Here is a 21,757-nt window from a genome sequence, read left to right as displayed (position 1 = left end):
AGATTAAAACAATTAGACACTGACCAACATTCATCAAAATCAATAAAAGTAGTTTTACGTAATCCACGTAAGTATTTGTAACGTAATGAGGAGGGGGTCAGAAGAGAAAGGGGGAAAGGACCCACTGATGTGAGGTAAAGTTAGATATAAAGAGGTTGGGTCACTTTAACAACTTTCGAACAGTGCATTCACAACTGAAAGATGCTACGTGGTAACCGCCAGCCTTTAATGCTACTAGCATAGATGCTACATGCACACAGGCTACAATGTAAATCCTCTCATCTTCTCTCATTTTCAGTGTAAAGTTTCTAACTAGTGTAACTTAGGCTTTGTTTACAACTGATTTCAGATGTCGCTGACGGACTGCGCTTGAGCACTTAAAAGTTATTCCGGAAGAGGTTGTAAAATGGCAGTACATTTAACACTGAAAAACCCCAAAAACACTAGTTAGCTCTTTATAGCTGAACGACCTCGACTCTACTCTCTAAAGTGGAGCACATAAATTAGTTGTTACTACATTTAACACAACAACAAGCCTAAGATCTCTGCAGATCTCAACCCTTTGTCAGACAAAGCATACAAAGACATAAGACACACAAAAACACAAAACGCAAGTGGCTTTTGACCGCACATTTTACTTGATCAAGATTAGCCCTCCCATGCAACGCATTTTCAGCGAATCAAATGGTATCGAAACTTTAGTTAGCTACTCTAAGCTCAGTACCAGGGAGATTTGAAGCATAAATGAATTTGCAAATGGGACACGCACAGACAGATTCACTATGCAGGCCTCTTTAAGAGAAAAAGCAAGGAACACGCTTACTTCTTTCTCTGTGCGCTTTTCCATAGTGACTTGGTCTTTCTCCGCCGACAATAATTAACTTTTATAGCCGAGCTTGAAAGTGGGACACGCACATTCCGCTCGCTATAAAGGCCTTAAAAGAGAAAGAACAAGGAACACGCTTGCTCTTCTCTCAACGCGCTTTTGTAGCGAGTTAAATCTTTAGGTTTACTGCAGTTTAATATTTAAAGCAACTCGCGTTGCATTTCATTCATTCAAACGGTGGTGTGCCACAAGGCATGTACGTATACAGTACTGTTTCTCGATCTCTAATCTATTCACAGACAATAGAAGACTGTCTTGGTTTTATGTATTTTTCAAGCCAAACAATGCCCGCTTTTATTCTCCACCAATATATGTAGGGTTTACAATAATGACAACGAATGACTGTCGCATTCTTCACCATTAATATGTAGTGTTTAGCTCTGGGTCAGAGGTGTATTGAATCTTTAACGATTCAGGTTAATTTGATTAACTGAATCAAAATTAATAATGTACACTTAATCGTTTACCTGTCCAGGGTGTAGCACAACTTGTGAAAAGTGCATTTTCTTATTGCACCGTTTATGCTTATCAAGTGGCCAACGATAACACCAAATCTAGTATTTAGCAATTATGAGCAAGGTAACTTACGATCTGGGCAAATGTTTAAAAAGACTTTAAAATACACAACCAAGACAACAGTTCTTTATAAAGAAACAAAATTTATTTGACTAATTTATGACACATGAAACTACGCTCTTTAAATGCACACACATAGATACAAACAGTTTGGAAGGTGAAAGTTAATGAAGTTATTCTAGCACTGTTTACTAGATTAAAGCAAGTCACAAGAGCAGAGTCTTGGGTTTAATCTTATGGCTTAGTTTTGAAACGAACACCAATTTTCAAGGTATGCCCTTCGGTGAGGCATTGGTTGCCTGGTTATCAATGGCGGCGCTCTTGAACTTCTGAGCGTTTCTTCGTTGCCGGACTTTGAAGTTCTTGAAAAGTGGATGACGCCGGCAGCGGTGGCGTAGCACCCGCAAGGGCGGAAGCCCGAGCTGCTTGGAAGAGGTTGTAGGGTTTTCTTTTTCAATTCTGCTTGAGCTTGCTGGTTTTGACCCTTCAACATCAGTCCGTCCCACGAGTGATTGCGCTTGTGGGGCTTAGCCACGCCTCACATGGGGCCCCCCTTTTGTGCATACATTAGCCTGGTGTTTCGGCTGTCACGTGGGCTCATCCAGCTGGAGTTTTGATGCCTTTAATAAAAATAATTTTGCATTAACTCTGTTCATGCTAACAAAACTAGCTTTAGATTGATATCAAACATTACATATCTTATCCACTCATTCGTTCCTTTATCTAATAAAAGGGGTTTGTAAATGGTGATCACACTTTTCAAGATATGCAGAATAATCAAACATACACACAAGAATAAATCAAACATACTGAGTAAATACATGTATTACATGTGACTTGGTGGTCACCCCCCCCCCTCCCCCCAACTCAGGGTGAAGCTGTAAAACTGTCTGCTTTGTTTACCGGATCGCCAATTTGCACCCTTGTTTTGGGGTTTCTTCGAAGCATCCTGTTCCATGCCTTGTGAAGTTTTCTTTAACTTCGTTTTAAAGACGCTCCTTCATGTTCGCATATCAGATAAGATTATCGAGATGGCGACAAGCAGGCTGGGAGAAAGGCTCTGGAATGTGATCAATTGATTGCTCTCTTTGGGAGCGCTGTTCATGCCTACAACTTCATCAAGATGACTTGCAAAATAAGACTGAAAAAGTTTTAAAAGCTACCCCTAAGACTAATTGATGAATAAAAAGTGTCACCTCAAAAATTCTGACATAAGCCCCCTTAAACTCTCCTTTTAATAAAGGACTGCTTTATTAAAACAATACAAAATACATGTGAATAAGTTATGAAAGCACTTAAATTAATGTCCTACAGAGTTATTTTAATAAAGCGTACAGGAGAATAATGGACTTTTTATTTGCGATGCCAAGAACAGCCACATGGATCCCCACAGTTTTTTTTCTGATCCCAGAGAATGTGTAGCTCCTTCACTGTATGCTGTGGTGATGATAGCATGTCCACATAGCATTCCTTCTCACATAGCCAGCCTGCATCCTGAACATAAATAGCATAGAATGAGAAAATCATTACAACTCCTCCAACCAAATAAACCCCACACAAACTAAATATTAAAGTTCAGCTTGGAAATATGGCAACTACACTGCCTGGCAAAAAACGAAGTCACATTCTGGAATAATCTGTTTAAACACCGCAAGGTTTGATTACATCATGCATTTGCCATTGAATTTTTATGCCAACCTTATGCAAATTCACAACATTTATATCCCTCCAGAGTTGAATTAAGGTGAGGTGGCCAATTTGATTCAATTTAGTTTTATTTTATCAGTGGACAATGTCATCAAGCACCTTTAAAGAAATAAAATAATCCTTGATAGAATTTTTGTATAGATTTACAAATTTATAGCTTTATCAATTTCTCTATATTAGAAAATAAGCTATATATAAGAAATAAATATTAATAAATATTAATAAAAAGAAATACAAAACAAAATTTAACTAGTAAAATAAACTCATCCATACTCAAATAAAGTCATCCTATACAATAGCCCCCTTTCCTCGAATCTCCTCTCATTTTCTCCTCTTGTGCGTAAGCGCAAAAACACACTTCACCGCGCACACAAACACATACACTAACAGAAACGGTGCTCTGTTGGGATTCTTTTTAAAGGTGAAGTGCATGTTAATTTGTTTTTAATTTTTTTTATATAAATATTTTTGGGTTGTGGAACAAATCATCTTATAAAAATATAAATATTTTTGGGTTGTGGAACAAATCATCTGCGTTTCCATTGTTTCTTTTTTTTTGGGAGAGAGGATTTTCCCTTTATTTCCCCCCCTAATTTAGTTGTATTCAATTCCTCCCCGTCACTAGGGGCTCAAACATTAAGGCTGCTATGATCTCTCAGTCGGGGGGGCCAAAGCCTATCATGTGTTTCCTCCGAACCTTGTGACGCCAACTGACCTCATCTTTTAGAACTGCTCGCTCACGAACAGTTGGGGGAGTTACATCGTAACACACTCAGCCGTAATTAATGTAAGAGCTCCAAGCGCCTCCCATCCCACCCTACTGAGAGAGCTTGGCCAATTAGCTCTCCCTAGGTCCTCAGCTGTAAGAGACTACAGCATCACCCAGAGATCGAGCAGATGATAGGGCGAGCACTTTACCACTGAGCCACTTAGGGGCTTTCCATTATTTCTTATTGGGAAATTTGCTTTGATATACGAGTGCTTTGATATACAAGCATGCTTCCGGAACGAATTCGCAATCCAAGGTTCCATTATACTTGTCGTCGGGAAGCAATTAAGCGGGCATGGATTGACAGAGAGTGACACCAAATTACTGCAATTGGGGATTCAGCATTATCAGTTGAATTAGAAAAAATATAAATAGCTTGAACAAGTAAGAGTTTTGAGCATGTGAAAACATCAGGAATAAGGACCCAAATTATTGATCCAAATTCAATCTCTATGTTTCCTAACAAAAGTATGCTTTTTCCAGATTAGCCTCTAATAAGTGCTTTCCTATAGCTAAAAACCTATTTTACTGTGAGCTTTTGACATATTGTGTATTTTTAAATACTTACTTTTACTATTAAAACATAGCTCTGACTTCTACTGATGTAATCTCCTGTTGTATTCATAGTTTGTAATTCACCATCACTTAAAAACACCGAACAAACCTGGCACAATGATGTCATACCTAAGGCACCAATAAACACAGTAACATCTCTTCCACTACATCTTACATGTTTTTTTTTTAATGAGAAGCTAATCACTGCATCAGTTAAAATAATTGTCATCCGAAACATTTAATACTTTATGTTCTATTAGGCGCAAAGTTATTTTGATCATCAGAATATAATATGAAAATAAATACCAAGATGTCTAAAATAGAGGTAAAACTATCACATTCATCAAACATTTTAGCTTTCCTTGAGGGTCACATTAGGACAGACACTGGTGTCAAAATTAGCCTTTTTTCTTTTACCTGATATTGCTGAGGTCCTACTGCAGCCATCCATATTCCCATGCTCACATCCTCTCCCTATTAAAAAGAAGTAAAAAGTTAAATTTAAAATTTTGTCTTAGGCATGGTATAACGGCAAATTTATTTTCCCATAAGAAATAATGGAAACTCAAATTATTCATTCCACAGCCCAAAAAAATAAATACATCAAAATAATTAATAATTACCTTTTTAAAAAAGTAAAAAGAAATCCCAACATATAAGTGTTTCCATTCAAGTGTTTCACGCTGTGTGTGTGTGTGTGTGTGTGTGTGTGTGTGTGTGTGTGTGTGTGTGTGTGTGTGAAGCCCCTCCCGTCCCGAGAGAGAGTGTATGAACCGGCTCAGTGTCAACTTACACACACACATAAGAAAGGCTTGGATTTTTAAACTTCTAATGAGACTTTCTTACACAGTAAACCTTTCTTCTTTGAATTTCATATAGAGCCCCCGAGTGGCGCAGTGGTAAAGTGCTCGCCCTATCATCCGAAGATCGCTGGTTCGAACCCTGGGTGATGCTGTTTTTTCTCTCACAGTCTGAGGCACAGAGAGAGATGATTGGCTGAGCTCTCTCAGGGGGGAGGGATGAGAGGTACTTGCGCTCCCACATTAATCACGGCTCTACAGGCAATCAGGCGCATCTGTTAGCTCGCGGACGCGGAAGGAGCAGCTAGCGCTTTCCTCCGAGTGTGTTACTCCACCCCTAACGGTGCGTAAGCAAGCAGTTCGAAAAGATGCGGTCGGCTGACGTCACACGGTCCGGAGGAAACACGTGATAGTCTTCGCCCTCCCGGCTGAATGGTAGTAGTAGCCTTAATGTGGGAGCCCTCTAGTGACGGGGAGGAATTGGCCACGACTAAATTAGGGGAGAAAATTTTAAGAAAAAAAAAAACCCAAAAAAAAAAGAATTTCACATAAACACACATTGACAGAAAAACTGTTTTGTCTGAAAAATTAGCAAGGAACATCACTAATGACACTCGTGTGAGCGCATACTAACGGAATCATTGCTGTACCTTTGAAAAGAATTGTTTGTGTGTGTGTGTGAAGCACACCCTCGCTGCTTCACACACAAACACACACACACAGACACTCTAAACGCGCGTATGGAGCGATATCCCGGACAATATTAAAAAGGATTTGCAAAACGCACAAAGTGTGCCATAATTCAAATGCAATTGCAAACTTTGCATTACCGTTTCCTGTTTCGCCTTCGTGAACGCACACTGACTGCCAAATTTCAAATGAAAAAGAAAAGTTCATTTGCATTTGTATTTCCCATGTCTTACAAGTCATGAACCTGCCATATTTAAATAGCAAAATCAATCACTACGTTTGCTTTTTCACTTTCTCTGCGTCGCGCGCCAAGCCGGCCAAAATTAAACGCAATCGCTAATCCATTTGCAATTACATTTTCAACACGTTACACAGAAACCTGTCAATCAGCGTCAGGGGCGGGTCTATACTGTGGGGCGGGATTGTGTGGGGAGTGACGTCACTCGCAGTCACCGACCAAGAGGGGGGAATTTGAGCAATGGAGGTGAACCGAGATTATCTCATTTGTTTATCAAGAAATAAACACACAAAAATGACAAATCGCATATTTTCTTACTCTGAAGTGGACAGAGAAGCTTTTACAAATAAATATATTTTTTAGATCTTCAGCCTGCTGGAGCTAAATCTGTCAGAAACGCAGCTTACCGGAGCTTTATAGCAATGGAGTCACTAAGAGGCCGTATAAAAAGTGCTATCGCTCCATACGCACGCGCGAGAAAGAGAGAGCGAGAGAGAGAAAGAGAGTGTGTGTGTGTGTGTGTGTGAGAGAAAATGACCAGCAGTGCACTTTGACCCACATAAGAAATTTACAAAGCAAGAAATTGTTGAAAGGTAAACAGATAATATAGGTGGATGATTTTTAGGTAAATCTCAACCTTACAGAAAATGTCATGGTGACATGGGACAATTTGTAATATACCAACTACTCATCCACTCCCACAGGATTCTAGTAATAGTTATTTAAAGGGATCCTATATGTTACATTTACTTTTCATCAATTTGGACAGTCTAATGGCTCTCTATTTGTGTACATGCAAAAAAACATGAGAAAAACAAAATGCTTCCTTTCATATTATTTAAATTTCGATTTTTCATTTTTAAAACTCTTAAAACATATATTGTAGATATGACCATATGTATGTAAATAAGATCTTTGTCTCTGTAAAAAAAAATTACCTCCCACATGACAGTAAATATTTTTAGCCAAAACTCAAATATCATGGAAATGTCAAGGACAAAATATATAGCTGTCATGCATTTCAAAGGACTTAATTTGGGTGTCAGTTGTTCCACTAAGCTAATAAATATTGGTTATTTCAAGACAATTTTACCTCTTTTGGCTGCCAAGGTAGCAGTTTCATGCCAAGCTGTTATGGAGGGATATAATATAGTGGTTGCATAAAGGTTGACAGTTAATGTAACTAATGTTGCCAGGTTTTCAGGACATTTATTTGGGCATTTTTGTAGTTTTAGTGCTTCTGGACTAGGCTGATAAGGGGGGGTGTTGTTATTAACCAATTCACAAAATTTAAGATAGATATGTGTGATGTTCCTAAAAAGGCTACTTTGATTGCAGTCAATAGTTCACCTAGGCTACAGTGTCATTAATTGATTGTAACACTATCATTCTCTGATTCAGCTCAGAAGAAAACTGTTATAGAAACAAGATGTCTCCCAGTGGCATATACTATGATAAACAAATGAGGTGGCAATTTCTTGAAGATATTTGTGGTGTGAAAAAAAAAATCTGTGTAGTCTGGACCAACAGAAGAGCTCAATTTGCTAAAAAACCTAATGCTTGTTCTAGAAGGACGGTGTCAGGATGCATTACCTTTTGGTGGCAAAAGGAGTGACCAACTCAATATAAGGATGGAAGTCCTTATGTCTCTGTGTGTGTGTGTGTGTGTGTGTGTAAAATTGTAAACGGTTCTTAAGGGCTATGAACAATACGTCATGTGTAGGTGATGGAGATTACCTGATAAACTTTAAGCTTCTCTGCATTGCTGGCCAGCCACTCCACTAAGTCTCTGGAAATCCCATATCCAGAGCCACATGCAAAGGCTGGATACACTGGACTAGTGTACTCCAATTCCTGCCACTTCCCTACACGATCCACAGCCCAGCTCTGTCGAAAACTAAAACAGATACATACATGTTGAATATTTTCCCCCCCACAGTGACTTTACATTGCTGCTAAATGATGCTTAAGGACTGTATATTGAGTGCACTTTCATGGTTAATACTATACAGGTTGTCCTCTACTTGCAAACAAGTTACATTCCATGAGCACATTCATAAGTCAGATTTGTCGGTCCCCTTTCCCAACACTGACATCATGTGGCCAAAAAAGTAACTGCACCTAAGAAAATGAATCTCACTGAAATGTTGACTCTGCACCTTTAAATCACCAAGGGAATCCTGGATGCCATTTTGTCTTTGGCGAATTTCCTCATAAGAAATAATGAAAACTTCAGTGATTTGTTTTGACAACTCAAATATACAATGATTATACAATGATTAATAGAAAATATGAAGTAAAAATAAAACTAACTAACCTGCACTTTACCTTGACAAGAATTAGGCTGTGAGTGTGAAGCAGATAAGATGTAACACGCCTTATGTAACAACCTTCATATATCAGTGTTCCAAAAATATATTGTCCTGTGTAAATCGGAAGCTGTGCAACTGGTGCTAATCTGAGCATGTGCATTACCACATTTGCTATTTCATCATGGACAGCAAGTTAGAACATAAAGCAAACATGAAATTCTGCTTGAAACCGGGCAATTCTGCCTCACAGATGTTTGACGTGATTCGGCAAGTTTACAATGATGCTGCAACGAGTTGTTCAAGGAGTTAAGTGGCACGCGCGCTTAAAGAGCCAAAAAACATCACCAGAAGACTCTGCGAGGATCAGGAAGACTTTCAATGTCAAAACCATTTTGCAATTTGTGCATAATATTCGTCAGAAAACCATCCACAAAATTGCTGTCATTGACAGTGGGTCATACAGAACAATCTTGGCAATCCTCATAGGCAATTTGAACATGCACCAAGTTTTCGCCCTGTTGTTGTTGGCAAGTTTGTCTCCAGGCTGCTGACCCAGGAAGTGTGCCAATAACTCTATGTTGATGGTGTATTGGTATGACCCTGAGACGAAGCAACAGTCTTCACAGTGGAAGAGCCCAATACCTCCATAACCAAAAAAGGCCAGCCAGGTCCACAGCTCGGCCAAGTGTTCATCATCTTTTTTGACATTTGTGCATTGAAAATTCGTCCCCAGGGGCCAGACTGTCAATAGGGAATTCTGCTGCCAGGTTTTAAGGAATCTGAGGGAGGGTGTATGGCCAAAGCAACCGGATCTGTAGCACACAAATCTTAAAACTTCTGCTTACCATCACAATAATGGGTAATATACAGTATATTCATGCAACCTATTAAAGTTTGTAAAGTTCGATGTACTTACTTTCCCCACCATAGATTAGTCCTCGTCAGTCTCTTGTAGTAAATGTTCCTTAATACTTCATCCACATTGATGTAACAATCATCATCCGTCTTCAGTAGCAGACTGAAGTCAACATTCCTCACCGCCCTTAAAGATTCACCAAAAATGAATCATTACACACTTTTTGTGTGGACATCCGATCATCACACCTATATGTAATTTATAATAACTTATTTATAATAACTTCTCTGCAGGGAGGCCCACAGTGAGGGGTGATAGTTAGGTGTTTATAAACTTACAGTGCAAAAGGGAGGATTTTGTAAAAAATTAGCAAGGTGTATACAGCTGCATATATTTATGAACTAAGGGTGAGGGGGGTTTACCAGTCAATATTACCCTAAACCTACAGCCTATTCTTTAAAGGGTTATCAAATTACCTACACCATTGCTAATAAACACTACTGCTCTAAATATCTTTCTATATATTAATGTAGCTTTATAACACGTACATTGTTACTTTCCCTCCACTGAATAAGTATATTTACTTAACTACTGCACTTAACTACAGTCATGGCCAAAAGTTTTGAGAATAACATAAATATTGGAAATTGGAAAAGTTGCTGTTTAAGTTTTTATAATAGCAATTTGCATATACTCCAGAATGTAATGAAGAGTGATCAGATGAATTGCATAGTCCTTCTTTGCCATAAAAATTACCTTAATCCCAAAAAAAACTTTCCACTGCATTTCATTGCTGTCATTAAAGGACCTGCTGAGATCATTTCAGTAATCGTCTTGTTAACTCAGGTGAAATTTTTGACGAGCACAAGGCTGGAGATCACTGTCAGGCTGATTGGGTTAGAATGGCAGACTTGACATGTTAAATGGAGGGTGATGCTTGAAATCATTGTTCTTTCATTGTTAACCATGGTGACCAGAAACGGGTGCAGCCATCTATTGTGGATATTGTGGCTACTAAGATTGCACCTAAATCACCAATTTATAGGATCATCAAAAACTTCAAGGAAAGAGGTTCAATGCTTGTTAAAAAGGCTTCAGGGCAGCCAAGAAAGTCCAGCAAGCGCCAGGAACGTCTCCTAAAAAGGATTCAGCTGCGGGATCGGAGTGCCACCAGTGCAGAGCTTGCTCAGGAATGGCAGCAGGCAGGTGTGAGCGCATCTGCACGCACAGTGAGGTAAAGACCTTTGGAAGTTGGCCTGGTGTCAAGAAGGGCCGCAAAGAAGCCACTTCTCTCCAAAAAAAACATCAAAGACAGATTGATCTTCTGCAGAAAGTATGGTGAATGGACTGCTGAGGACTGGGGCAAAGTCATATTTTCCGATGAAGCCTCTTTCCGATTGTTTGGGGCATCTGGAAAAAGGCTTGTCCGGAAAAGAAAAGGTGAGCGTTACCATTAGTCCTGTGTCATGCCAACAGTAAAGCATCCTGAGACCATTCATTCGTGGGGTTGCTTCTCATCCAAGGGAGTGGGCTCACTCCCAATTTTGCCCAAAAACTCAGCCATGAATAAAGAATGGTACCAAAACACCCTCTAATAGCAACTTCTTCCAACAATCCAACATCAGTTTGGTGAAGAACAATGCATTTTCCAGCACGATGGAGCACCGTGTCATAAGGCAAAAGTGATAACCAAGTGGCTCGGGGACCAAAACGTTAAAATTTTGGGTCCATGGCCTGGAAACTCCCCAGATCTTAATCACATTGAGAACTTGTGGTCAATCCTCAAGAGGCGGGTGGACAAAGAAAAACCCAAGTAGTGATTATAAAAGAATGGGTTGCTATCAGTCAGGATTTGGCCCAAAAGTTGATTGAGAGCATGGCCAGTCTAATTGCAGAGGTCCTGAAAAAGAAAGGCAAACACTGCAAATACTGACTCTTTGCATTAATGTCATGTAATTGTCGATAAAAGCCTTTGAAACGTATGAAGTGCTTGTAATTATATTTCAGTACATCACAGAAACAACTGAAACAAAGATATAAAAGCAGTTTAGCAGCAAACTGTGAAAACTAATATTTGTGTTATTCTCAAAACGTTTGGCCATGACTGTACATTTCCCTCATACACTATCTGTACATTACTTAAGTAGGTTCATCTAATACTTTTGATTTTTTTTCTCCACTTCTTCCTACAGCAACCATCTTTAATTTTTATTCTGCTACATTTGTGCTTGGTATTGTGTTAAATAAAAAAAATATATGTAAAATTAACCAATGATGGACAAATGAACCCTTTTTGTGTTTTTTTTCTTATGGAAATAGGATATGCATCTTAGTAGCTCACAAAAAAAGGAAACCAAAATGGAGTCATGTCAAAACATCACAGATGCTGCAGAAGAAAAAAATGGGCAAGCGTAAGATTTTGAGTGACTTTGACAAGGAAAAAAAATGTGATGTCTATATATAACTTTTATGGCTCTAATTTTTTGTTCAGTCCCCATACCTGACCTGTACAGTGACCTATATGGAAGAAAAAAAAATCCAAACATCTAACTTAAATCATGAGCCAGTGCACATATCAGATAATCAGGACAGTAAGTGGTTAGAACAGACAAGAGGGGGAATTAGGTTGCTGCTGTAGTTGTTACATAAACAACCAATTTTTTAATTGTATCTTTAGGCACTTTGCAGCCCGTTGCAGGAAAACATTTGTTCCCATTTCTTTTATTTATTCTACATAATTTAATGAGGGGTGGCTAAAGACTTTTATGCAGTACTGTATGTAGTGTACTTTACATCATTATTTTAATGTAAACGTTCCAATTTGCTGCATCCAATTTCATGTATTGAGTGTCTCTTGAGTGTTATTTTTCTGTATAAAATAATACAGAGGAACCTTGGATTACGAGCATAATTCGTTCCAGAAGTGGGCCGTATTCCAAAACACTTGAGATATTTAAGTGATAAGAAATTAAAAATATAATATAATATAATTAAAGAAATAATGGAAATTATTCCAAAATTATTCTCAAATTATTGGTTCCACAACCCAAAATAAATACATAAATATAATTACTACAAAATATAAAGTAAAAATAAAACAAATTAACTTGCACTTTAAAAAGATAATTGTTTCTGTTTGTGCGCACAGGCACTGTGTATGTGTGTGTAAATCTAAGTAAGCTGCCCTCTTCCCCTTCTGTTTTATCTGAAAAATAAAGAAATCTCTCTAATGACACTAGATTGAGCGACACACTAACGGAATAACTGCTGTTAGAAAACTGCTGTAAAGTAAAAATAAAACAAATTAACCTGCACTTTACTTTTGAAAAGAATCGCGACAGAGCAGTGTTTCTGTGTGAAGCAGAGAGTAAGTGTGTGTATGTGTCTGTGAAGGCGAAGGTAGGAGGGGTCTGGCACGGTGGACGCGCACGCACACAGATACAAAGAGACTTAAGCAGAGAGAGAAAATAGATTTTAAACCTCCCTAATGAGACTTAAGAAATAAAATATGTTTCACGCACACACACATGGTCACAGTGTTATAGTAAACAGTACACACGTGCACAGATGTTGATTATACCAGTAAGAGATGCGACTAAGACACACAGTTGTGATCACGTCAAAACAGGAAGCGCATGCATAATACTCGGTACTCGTAAAAAAAGACGAGTTACTCACAATCCGAGGTTTTACTGTATTTATAATATGGTGTTTGTACAACATCCAAATCATGTCCTATTTTAGTCAATATGACATGGATGTTAAGCGATGCTATTCAGCCTGAAAGAACTAAATGTCAAAGTTTGTAGTGGAAAAATAAGAACACTAATTTTTTAAATAATTGAAAGGTAGGTTAAATAATAGAATTAATAAATGATAGCTTGCTAGTGATGTAAACAGAATTATCTGCATCATTCTTAACTAAAACTGTACAACTTATATTACTTTTGTATATACACAATATATATGCAGTAGACACACCTACAAGTTCTTCTACTTTTATACTTTTTGTATTTACAGAGGGTAAAAAAATGGGCTTCTTCTTTGTCTTTCGGCTGTTCCCTTTCAGGGGTCGCCACAGCGAATCATCTGCCTCCATCTAACCCTATCCTCTGCATCCTCTTTTCTCACACCAACTAACTTCATGTCCTCTCTCACTGCATCCATAAATCTCCTCTTTGGTCTTCCTCTAGACCTCCTGCCTGGCAGTTCCAACCTCAGCATCCTTCTACCAATATATTCACAATCTCTCCTCTGAACATGCCCAAACCACCTCAATCTGGCCTCTCTGACTTTATCTCCAAAACATCTAACGTGGGTTGTCCCTCTGATAAACTCATTCTTAATCCTATCCATCCTTGTCACTCCCAAAGAGAACCTCAACATCTTTAGCTCTGCTACCTCCAACTCTGCCTCCTGTCTTTTCTTCAGCGCCACTGTCTCTAAGCCGTAGAGCATCGCTGGTCTCACCACTGTCCTGTACACCTTTCCTTTCATTCTCGCTGATACTCTTATCGCACAACACACCTGACACTTTTCTCCACCCATTCCAACCTGCCTGTACCCGCCTCTTCACCTCCTTTCCACACTCCCCGTTGCTCTGGACCGTTGACCCCAAGTACTTAAAATCCTGCACCTTCTTTACCTCTGCTCCCTGTAGCCTCACCGATCCTCCTGGGTCACTCTCATTTACACACATGTATTCCGTCTTGCTGCGGCTAACCTTCATTCCTCTGCTTTCCAGAGCATACCTCCACCTCTCCAAATTTTCCTCCACCTGTTCCCTGCTCTCGCTACAGAGCACAATGTCATCTGCAAACATCATAGTCCATGGGGACTCCTGTCTTACCTCATCTGTCATCCTGTCCATCACCAGAGCAAACAAAAAGGGGCTTAGAGCTGATCCTTGATGCAGACCCACCTCCACCTTAAACTCTTCTGTCACACCTACAGCACATCTTACCACTGTCTTACAGCTCTCATACATGTCCTGCACCACTCTAACATACTTCTCTGCCACTCCAGACTTCCTCATACAATACCACAGCTCCTCTCTTGGCACCCTGTCATACGCTTTCTCTAAATCTAAAAAGACACAATGCAACTCCCTGTTACCTTCTCTGTACTTCTCCGCCAGCATCCTCAAAGCAAATACTGCATCTGATGTACTCTTTCTAGGCATAAAACCATATTGCTGCTCACAAATGCTCACCTCTGCCCTTAACCTAGCTTCCACTACTCTTTCCCACAGCTTCATTGTCTGGCTCATTAGCTTTATACCTCTATAATTGCCACAGCTTTGCACATCTCCCCTGTTCTTAAAAATTGGCACCAATACACTTCTCCTCCATTCCTCTGGAATCCTCTCACTCTCCAAGATCTTGTTAAACAAACTTGTCAAAAACTCTACTGCCACCTCTCCTAAGCACTTTCATACCTCCACAGGTATGTCATCAGGACCAACAGCCTTTCCACTCTTCATCCTCTTCAACGCCCTTCTCACCTCACTTCTACCAATATTTGCTACTTCCTGTTCCCCAACAGTCACCTCTTCCACTCTTTGACTCTTTGTTCTCTTTCATTTTCCTCATTCTTTAACTCCTTAAAGTACTCCTTCCATCTTTCCATCACCCTCCTGGCATCTGTCAGTACATTTCCATCTCTATCTTTAATCACTCTAACCTGCTGCACATCCTTCCCATCTCTATCTCTCTGCCTTGCCAACCTGTACAGATCCCCCTCTCCCTCCTTACTGTCTAGCCTAGCATACAAGTCCTCATATGCTCGTTTGGCCTTTGCCACCTCTACCTTCACCTTACTCTGCATCTCCCTGTACACCTGTCTATTCTCTTCAGTCCTCTCAGTGTCCCACTTCTTCTTAGCTAGCCTCTTTCCCTGTATACACTCCTGGACTTCCTCATTCCACCACCAAGTGTCCTTGTCCACTTTCCCCTTACCTGATGATACACCAAGTACCCTCCTACCTGTCTCCCTGATCACATTGGCTGTAGTTGTCCAGTCAACTGAAAGCACCTCCTGACCACCCATAGCCTGTCTCAACTCCTCCCTAAAGACTTCACAACATTCTTCCTTTTTCAGCTTCCACCACTTTGTCCTCTGCTCTGCCTTTGTCCTCTTCGCCTTCCTCACCACCAGGGTTATTTTGCACACCACCATTCTGTGTTGTCTGGCTACACTCTCCCCTACCAACACTTTGCAGTCACTGATCTCTTTCAGGTTACAACGTCGACACAAGATGTAGTCGACCTGAGTGCTTCTGCCTCCACTCTTATATGTCACCCTATGTTCCTGCCTCTTCTGGAAGAAAGTATTTACCACTGCCATTTCCATCCTCTTTGCAAAGTCCACCACCATCTGTCCTTCTACATTCCTGTCCTGAAGACCAAACCTGCCCATCACATTTTCATCACCTCTGTTCCCTTCCCCAACATGTCCATTGAAGTCTGCACCAATCACCACTCTCTCCCCTCTGGGGATGCTCTGCATCACTTCATCTAACTCACTCCAGAATTTCTCCTTCTCTTTTAACTCACATCCTACCTGTGGGGCATAACCACTAACAACATTGAACATTATCCCTTCAATTTCCAGCTTCAGACTCATCACCCTATCTGATACTCTCTTCACCTCTAGAACATTCCTTACAAACTCCTCTTTTAGAATAACTCCTACTCCATTTCTTTTCCTATCCACACCATGGTAAAACAATTTGAACCCTGATCCTAAGCTTCTAGCCTTGCTCCCTTTCCACCTGGTCTCCTGTACTCTTCCCAGTTTTGTTGGACTAATGGCGCTTAGTTATTAACCTAGTTAACCCAGTGTGAGTATGTATCCAATAATGTAAACTTTAAAGCACTTTTTGTAAGTCACTCTGGATAAGGTGCTGGGTCTTAGTGCTCGTCTCTTACTGGTATAATCAACATCCGTGTATGCGTGTACTGTTTCTATATCACTGTGACCACGTGTGTGTGTGTAAAACATATTTTATTTTGTATTCAGAAGCGCGTGTGTACAGCGCGTGTACTGTTTCTTATAACACATGTGTGTGCGCGCAAGTAAAGCAAAAGAAATTCTCAATACATAGGTTAAAAATCTATTTCTTCCTCAGCTCATTGCTATGTGTGTGTGCGCGTAATTTGACACTGTGCCGGTTCACACACACTCTCTCTCGTCTTAATGTGTGTGCTTGTTTGTGTGAAGCACCCCCATCCCCCGCTTCACAAACACACACACGCACGCACGCACAGACATTGAGGCGAGAGTGTGTGTGTGTGTGTGTGTGTAAAGCGGCACAGTGTAAAATTACCTGCACACATACACACTCTGATCTACACAGAGTCTGCTCTGTCGCGATTCTTTTCAAAAGTGCGGTTCATTTGTTTGTTTGTTTCACTTTACAGCAGTGATTCCGTTAGTATGTGCTTACACGAGTGTCGGTAGCGATGTTCATTGCAAATTTTTAGATAAAACAGTGTAGCGGGAGAGAGAGGTTGATTTATGACAGCTGTTTACAAAAGTGTAGCCCAGCGCGAGAGATGCATTGTGGGTAATGCAGTCCGGTGTGTGTGAACGCGAATGCGAGATGTAAGCTAGGATATAGAGCTGGAGCTTTGTTCTTCAGTATTTTTTTTATTGGATTTAAGTGCAGGATCCACCCGAAAGTTTGTACTATAGCCCGACAATGCAGCAAATAAAAAAACGGGCATGCATCGACCAGTTTGTACATCTCATCATTACACCAGCATGAATTAACGGGCTGTTACACTGTCGCAAGCAACATTAAAATAAAGCGGAGATGCTTTAATAATTTAGATGAGAACAACAGTCTTACCGTTAATGTGTGTGTGTGTGTTTAATTCAAACGAGAGGAGAAAGTTTTACTGTGTAAGATGAAAAGGGAAAGACAGGAGGGGCTGAAAGCAAGAGTCTCCTTACTCTAGCCTCACACACACACAAACACACACACACACACACACACACACACACACACACACACACACACATACACAGCGCCAGCACGCACAAACGAACACTTTTTTACTTATTTGAAAGCTAAAGTGCGGGTTAATTTGTTTTATTTTTACTTTATATTTTGTATAAATTATGAAAAAGTAATTGCCCCCTGAATCTAATAACTGGTTGGGCCACCCTTAGCAGCAATAACTGCAATCAAGCGTTTGCGATAACTTGCAACTAGTCTTTTACAGCGCTCTGGAGGAATTTTGGCCCATTCATCTTTGCAGAATTGTTGTAATTCAGCTTTATTTGAGGGTTTTCTAGCATGAAGCGCCTTTTTAAGGTCATGCCACAACATCTCAATAGGATTCAGGTCAGGACTTTGACTAGGCCACTCCAAAGTCTTCATTTTGTTTTTCTTCAGCCATTCATTTGCTGGTGTGTTTTGGGTCATTGTCCTGCTGCAGCACCCAAGATCGCTTCAGCTTGAGTTGACGAACAGATGGCCGGACATTCTCCTTCAGGATTTTTTGGTAGACAGTAGAATTCATGGTTCCATCTATCACAGCAAGCCTTCCAGGTCCTGAAGCAGCAAAACAACCCCAATCATACTGTTGGTATGATGTTCTTTTTATGAAATGCCGTGTTATTTTTACGCCAGATGTAACGGGACACGCACCTTCCAAAAAATTCAACTTTTGTCTCCTCAGTCCACAAGGTATTTTCCCAAAAGTCTTGGCAATCATTGAGATGTTTTTTAGCAAAATTGAGACGAGCCTTAATGTTCTTTTTGCTTAAAAGTGGTTTGCGCCTTGGAAATCTGCCATGCAGGCCGTTTTTGCCCAGTCTCTTTCTTATGGTGGAGTCGTGAACACTGACCTTAAATAAGGCAAGTGAGGCCTGCAGTTCTTTAGATGTTGTCCTGGGGTCTTTTGTGGCCTCTCGGATGAGTTGTCTCTGCGTCTTGGGGTAATTTTGGTCGACCAGCCACTCCTGGGAAGGTTCACCACGGTTCCATGTTTTTGCCATATGTGGATAATGGCTCTCACTGTGGTTCGCTGGAGTCCCAAAGCTTTAGAAATGGCTTTATAACCTTTACCAGACGGATAGATCTCAATTACTTTTGTTCTCATTTGTTCCTGAATTTCTTTGGATCTTGGCATGATGTCTAGCTTTTGAGGTGCTTTTGGTCTACTTCTCTGTGTCAGGTAGCTCCTATTTAAGTGATTTCTTGATTGAAACAGGTGTGGCAGTAATCAGGCCTGGGGGTGACTACAGAAATTGAACTCAGGTGTGATAAACCACAGTTAAGTTATTTTTTAACAGGGGGGGCAATCACTTTTTCACACAGGGCCATGTAGGTTTGGATTTTTTTTCTCCCTAAATAATAAAAACCATAATTTAAAAACTGCATTTTGTGTTCAATTATGTTACCTTTGACTAATAGTTAAATGTGTTTGATGATCAGAAACATTTTGTGTGACAAACATGCAAAAGAATGAGAAATCAAATTGTTTTTCACACCACTGTATATGTGTAATTCTTTTATCACTTACTACACTACTTATTAAAGGTGAGATTTTTTGGGCTGCCATTTTATAAAATTGTATTGTAAAATTGTATAACTACAAGTTGTACCATTTTAGCCTAATCAAAAATTAAAAAAAATAAATAAATACATAAAAGCATGCACACTTAAAAATGATCTGACCAAGTCCCAGATAATAATATTGCCTCCAGAGGACTGTACAGTGGGCAGTATGCATGATGTTTCTCATCAGACCACATGAGCTTTTTCCATGGCTCCAAATTCCAATTATAATTTTTTTTCTGAACATATTTCTTCCACAAAGTTAAAGATTCATCATAGTCCTTACAAGTTTTAATGTCTTGCTAAAGTTTTTAGCTTAATTCTAGTATCATAAAATCTCCTTAATTAATTTCAAAAATTGATACAGGCCAATAATTTGACACTTTCAAAGTAGTGGTGACTTTTTTTTTCCCCCTGATGTGAGGGCTCATACCGTATGTTAAAACAGAATTCCTAAACGCGTTTATTCTTTGGCATTTCCAGTTAGATGCTATTTAAACAAGAAATTCAAAGCCTTGCAGGCTTATGTATTAAAAAAGAGAAAAAGGTGAGAAAACACTTATTGCTCTGTCTGTTTTGCTTGTATTATAGGTTTGTGTGCAGGCACTTGATTACTCTGCAAGACATCTGATCAAATTTTCTAACATGCCAGAAAGCCTTCCTATTGACTAGGAGCCAGATCACTGCTCATTCAGGTAATTTAATTAGGCACTTGTTTCCTGTGTACACTGTTAAACAACTAGGGCCTGATTATAAAAATTAGTCAGGGGTGACTGATTCACGGTGAAAATCATTTAAAATCCATAGTGTCTGCCCAGCCAATGGCGTTACTTAACTATAATAACCAATGCACTCACCATTTGTAAAAGTACAGCAGTTTATAAGGTACAGTCCTGTATGTGTCCACGACATCAACAAAAATAATGTCCCCATATTTGTGACTCTCCTCCTGCAGGGATTTTTCTTCCTCCCTTAGGCTGGCTCCATGGACCTGCTGTCTGTCTGCACGGCCACGCAGGTGTGCCTTAAGTCCCTCCACATCTGAGAGACAGAACAAGTACGAGAATGATACAATATAATACACCAAGGCACACAGTAAAGTACAGGTGCATCTCAATAAATTAGAATATGGAGGCGATCAGTCTGTGGCACTGCTGACATGTTATGGAAGCCCAGGTTGCTCTGATAGCGGTCTTCAGCTCTTCTGTGTTGTTCGGTCTAGTGTCTCGCATCTTCTGTTTCATGGTATGGGTCAGGTAAGTTTGCTGATGAGTTCGATTCCTGGGTGATGCTGTACCCTCTCGCAGCCGGAGGCCTAAAGAGAGCTGATTGGCAGAGCTTTAGTAATGACCTTTTGTGGCCCACTAAAACAGACTGAGACCATTCAAAGGCTCAGGAAGCCTTTTTAGGTGTTTTGAGTTAATTAGCTCTTTTGATGATATTCTGTTGTGCCACCTGGGGTGGCTATTTTATTTAACCAAGAGTCTCCAATATGGAAGCTTGCTTGTATATCAAAGTGGATTTCCCCATAAGAAATAATAAAAACACAGATTTGTGTGTTCGTTCCACAACCCAAATAAATAAATATATATATATATATATATATATATATATATATATATATAAAATTATTAATACAAAATATAAAGTAAAAATAATAAAAAAATTAACCTGCAACCTTAACTTTAACATTGAAAAATGTACAAATAAATCCCAACAGATAAAAATAAATCCCAACAGTTGTGCGCACATGCACTGTGTATGTGTGCATTTGTGCTGACATATGTTTATCAGCCGTTTGATCAAACCGCTACCTTCTGTAAAGTGAAAGTGAGTCTCTCTCTGTCAAAAAGGACTGATTCCGTTTGTTTGTGCGTGTGTGTGTTTGTTTGCACATGCATGTTTTGTTTCCATTTGTGTGTGTATGTGTGTGAAAGTCGTGCTAGTAGCCTCTCCTTGCAAATAAGAGAGAAGGGAGGCTGCCACTGTTGGGACTTTAAAGTCCTTCACCACTTAAGTGCAGATAAAATTGGGCATCAAACTGCCAAATAAATGACAGATATCTCTCCATGAGTGGGAAGTATTCACTGCCAGCATTGGATAGGCACTTGAATCTTATAAATAAATAAATAAATAAATCACATGAACCACTTAACCATTAAGAGAAAGTACCATAAATGGAGAAAATGAATCCTCCAGCTAGTCCTGGAAAACCATGTGCATTTCTGTGAGGCAGAGTTCCCTCTTCTATCTGAAAAACAAACAAGAGGTTTGAATATTTTCAACAGCTGAGCAAAATTCTAACTACATATTAACAGATGACTACATGGATAACTAATCAAAATCATTTGAAGATCAATTAGTCACCCAAAACAGTAAAGAGCACTCCTTACAAGTCCTAACTTAATCACTCCTCCACCAGTGTTGAGCTGAACCTTGGACACGTTGAGAGTCATCAAACCTGCTGGATCCTGGCTCTCCCATAACAGATTACCCTCAAAACCCTAGACACATGCGACACTGTTGGTGAAAACAACATATGAAATTCTCGCTCTTTTAAATTGAGAAATGCAAACCTGGTCAGATATTGCATTGTTTGAATGTATATGTATAATAGCAGTTTATAATCAAAATAACTGAAACATTATTTTGACTGAACCCCCTGAATACCATTTCTGACCCAAACTATACATACTACATACCAAAATAATTAAAGATATAAATTAGTTATATGCTTAATAAGAAATAGCAGCTTGATGCAGAAAAGAGCTCCAACATGTGTGATCTATAATAAGAAATA

General features: G+C 39.5%; 1 protein-coding gene across 2 annotated transcripts in view; it reads right to left on the bottom strand.

Annotated features, from left to right (window-relative positions):
- Window positions 1-1,346: 1,346 nt before the first annotated feature.
- b3galnt2 (beta-1,3-N-acetylgalactosaminyltransferase 2) overlaps window positions 1,347-21,757 on the bottom strand; it is a 28,357-nt gene continuing 7,946 nt past the window's right edge. The window contains exons 6-13 of one of the 2 annotated variants that reach the window (XM_053502510.1): window positions 21,351-21,461; window positions 21,130-21,208; window positions 19,815-19,998; window positions 9,450-9,575; window positions 7,959-8,118; window positions 4,911-4,967; window positions 2,798-2,956; window positions 1,348-2,082 (exon numbers count right to left, since the gene is read on the bottom strand). In XM_053502510.1, the coding sequence (XP_053358485.1) occupies window positions 2,816-2,956; window positions 4,911-4,967; window positions 7,959-8,118; window positions 9,450-9,575; window positions 19,815-19,998; window positions 21,130-21,208; window positions 21,351-21,461 (858 nt within the window). In that variant the 3' untranslated portion in view covers window positions 1,348-2,082; window positions 2,798-2,815. Of the gene's footprint in view, window positions 2,957-4,910; window positions 4,968-7,958; window positions 8,119-9,449; window positions 9,576-19,814; window positions 19,999-21,129; window positions 21,209-21,350; window positions 21,462-21,757 lie in introns of both variants that reach the window. The other variant, XM_053502511.1, reaches the window with a different exon arrangement.

The sequence above is a fragment of the Clarias gariepinus genome, chromosome 8, assembly GCF_024256425.1.
Source record: "Clarias gariepinus isolate MV-2021 ecotype Netherlands chromosome 8, CGAR_prim_01v2, whole genome shotgun sequence".
Taxonomy (NCBI): Eukaryota; Metazoa; Chordata; class Actinopteri; order Siluriformes; family Clariidae; genus Clarias; species Clarias gariepinus.
Note: the sequence above shows the minus strand (reverse complement) of the source record. Positions and strands in the feature narration are given on the sequence as shown.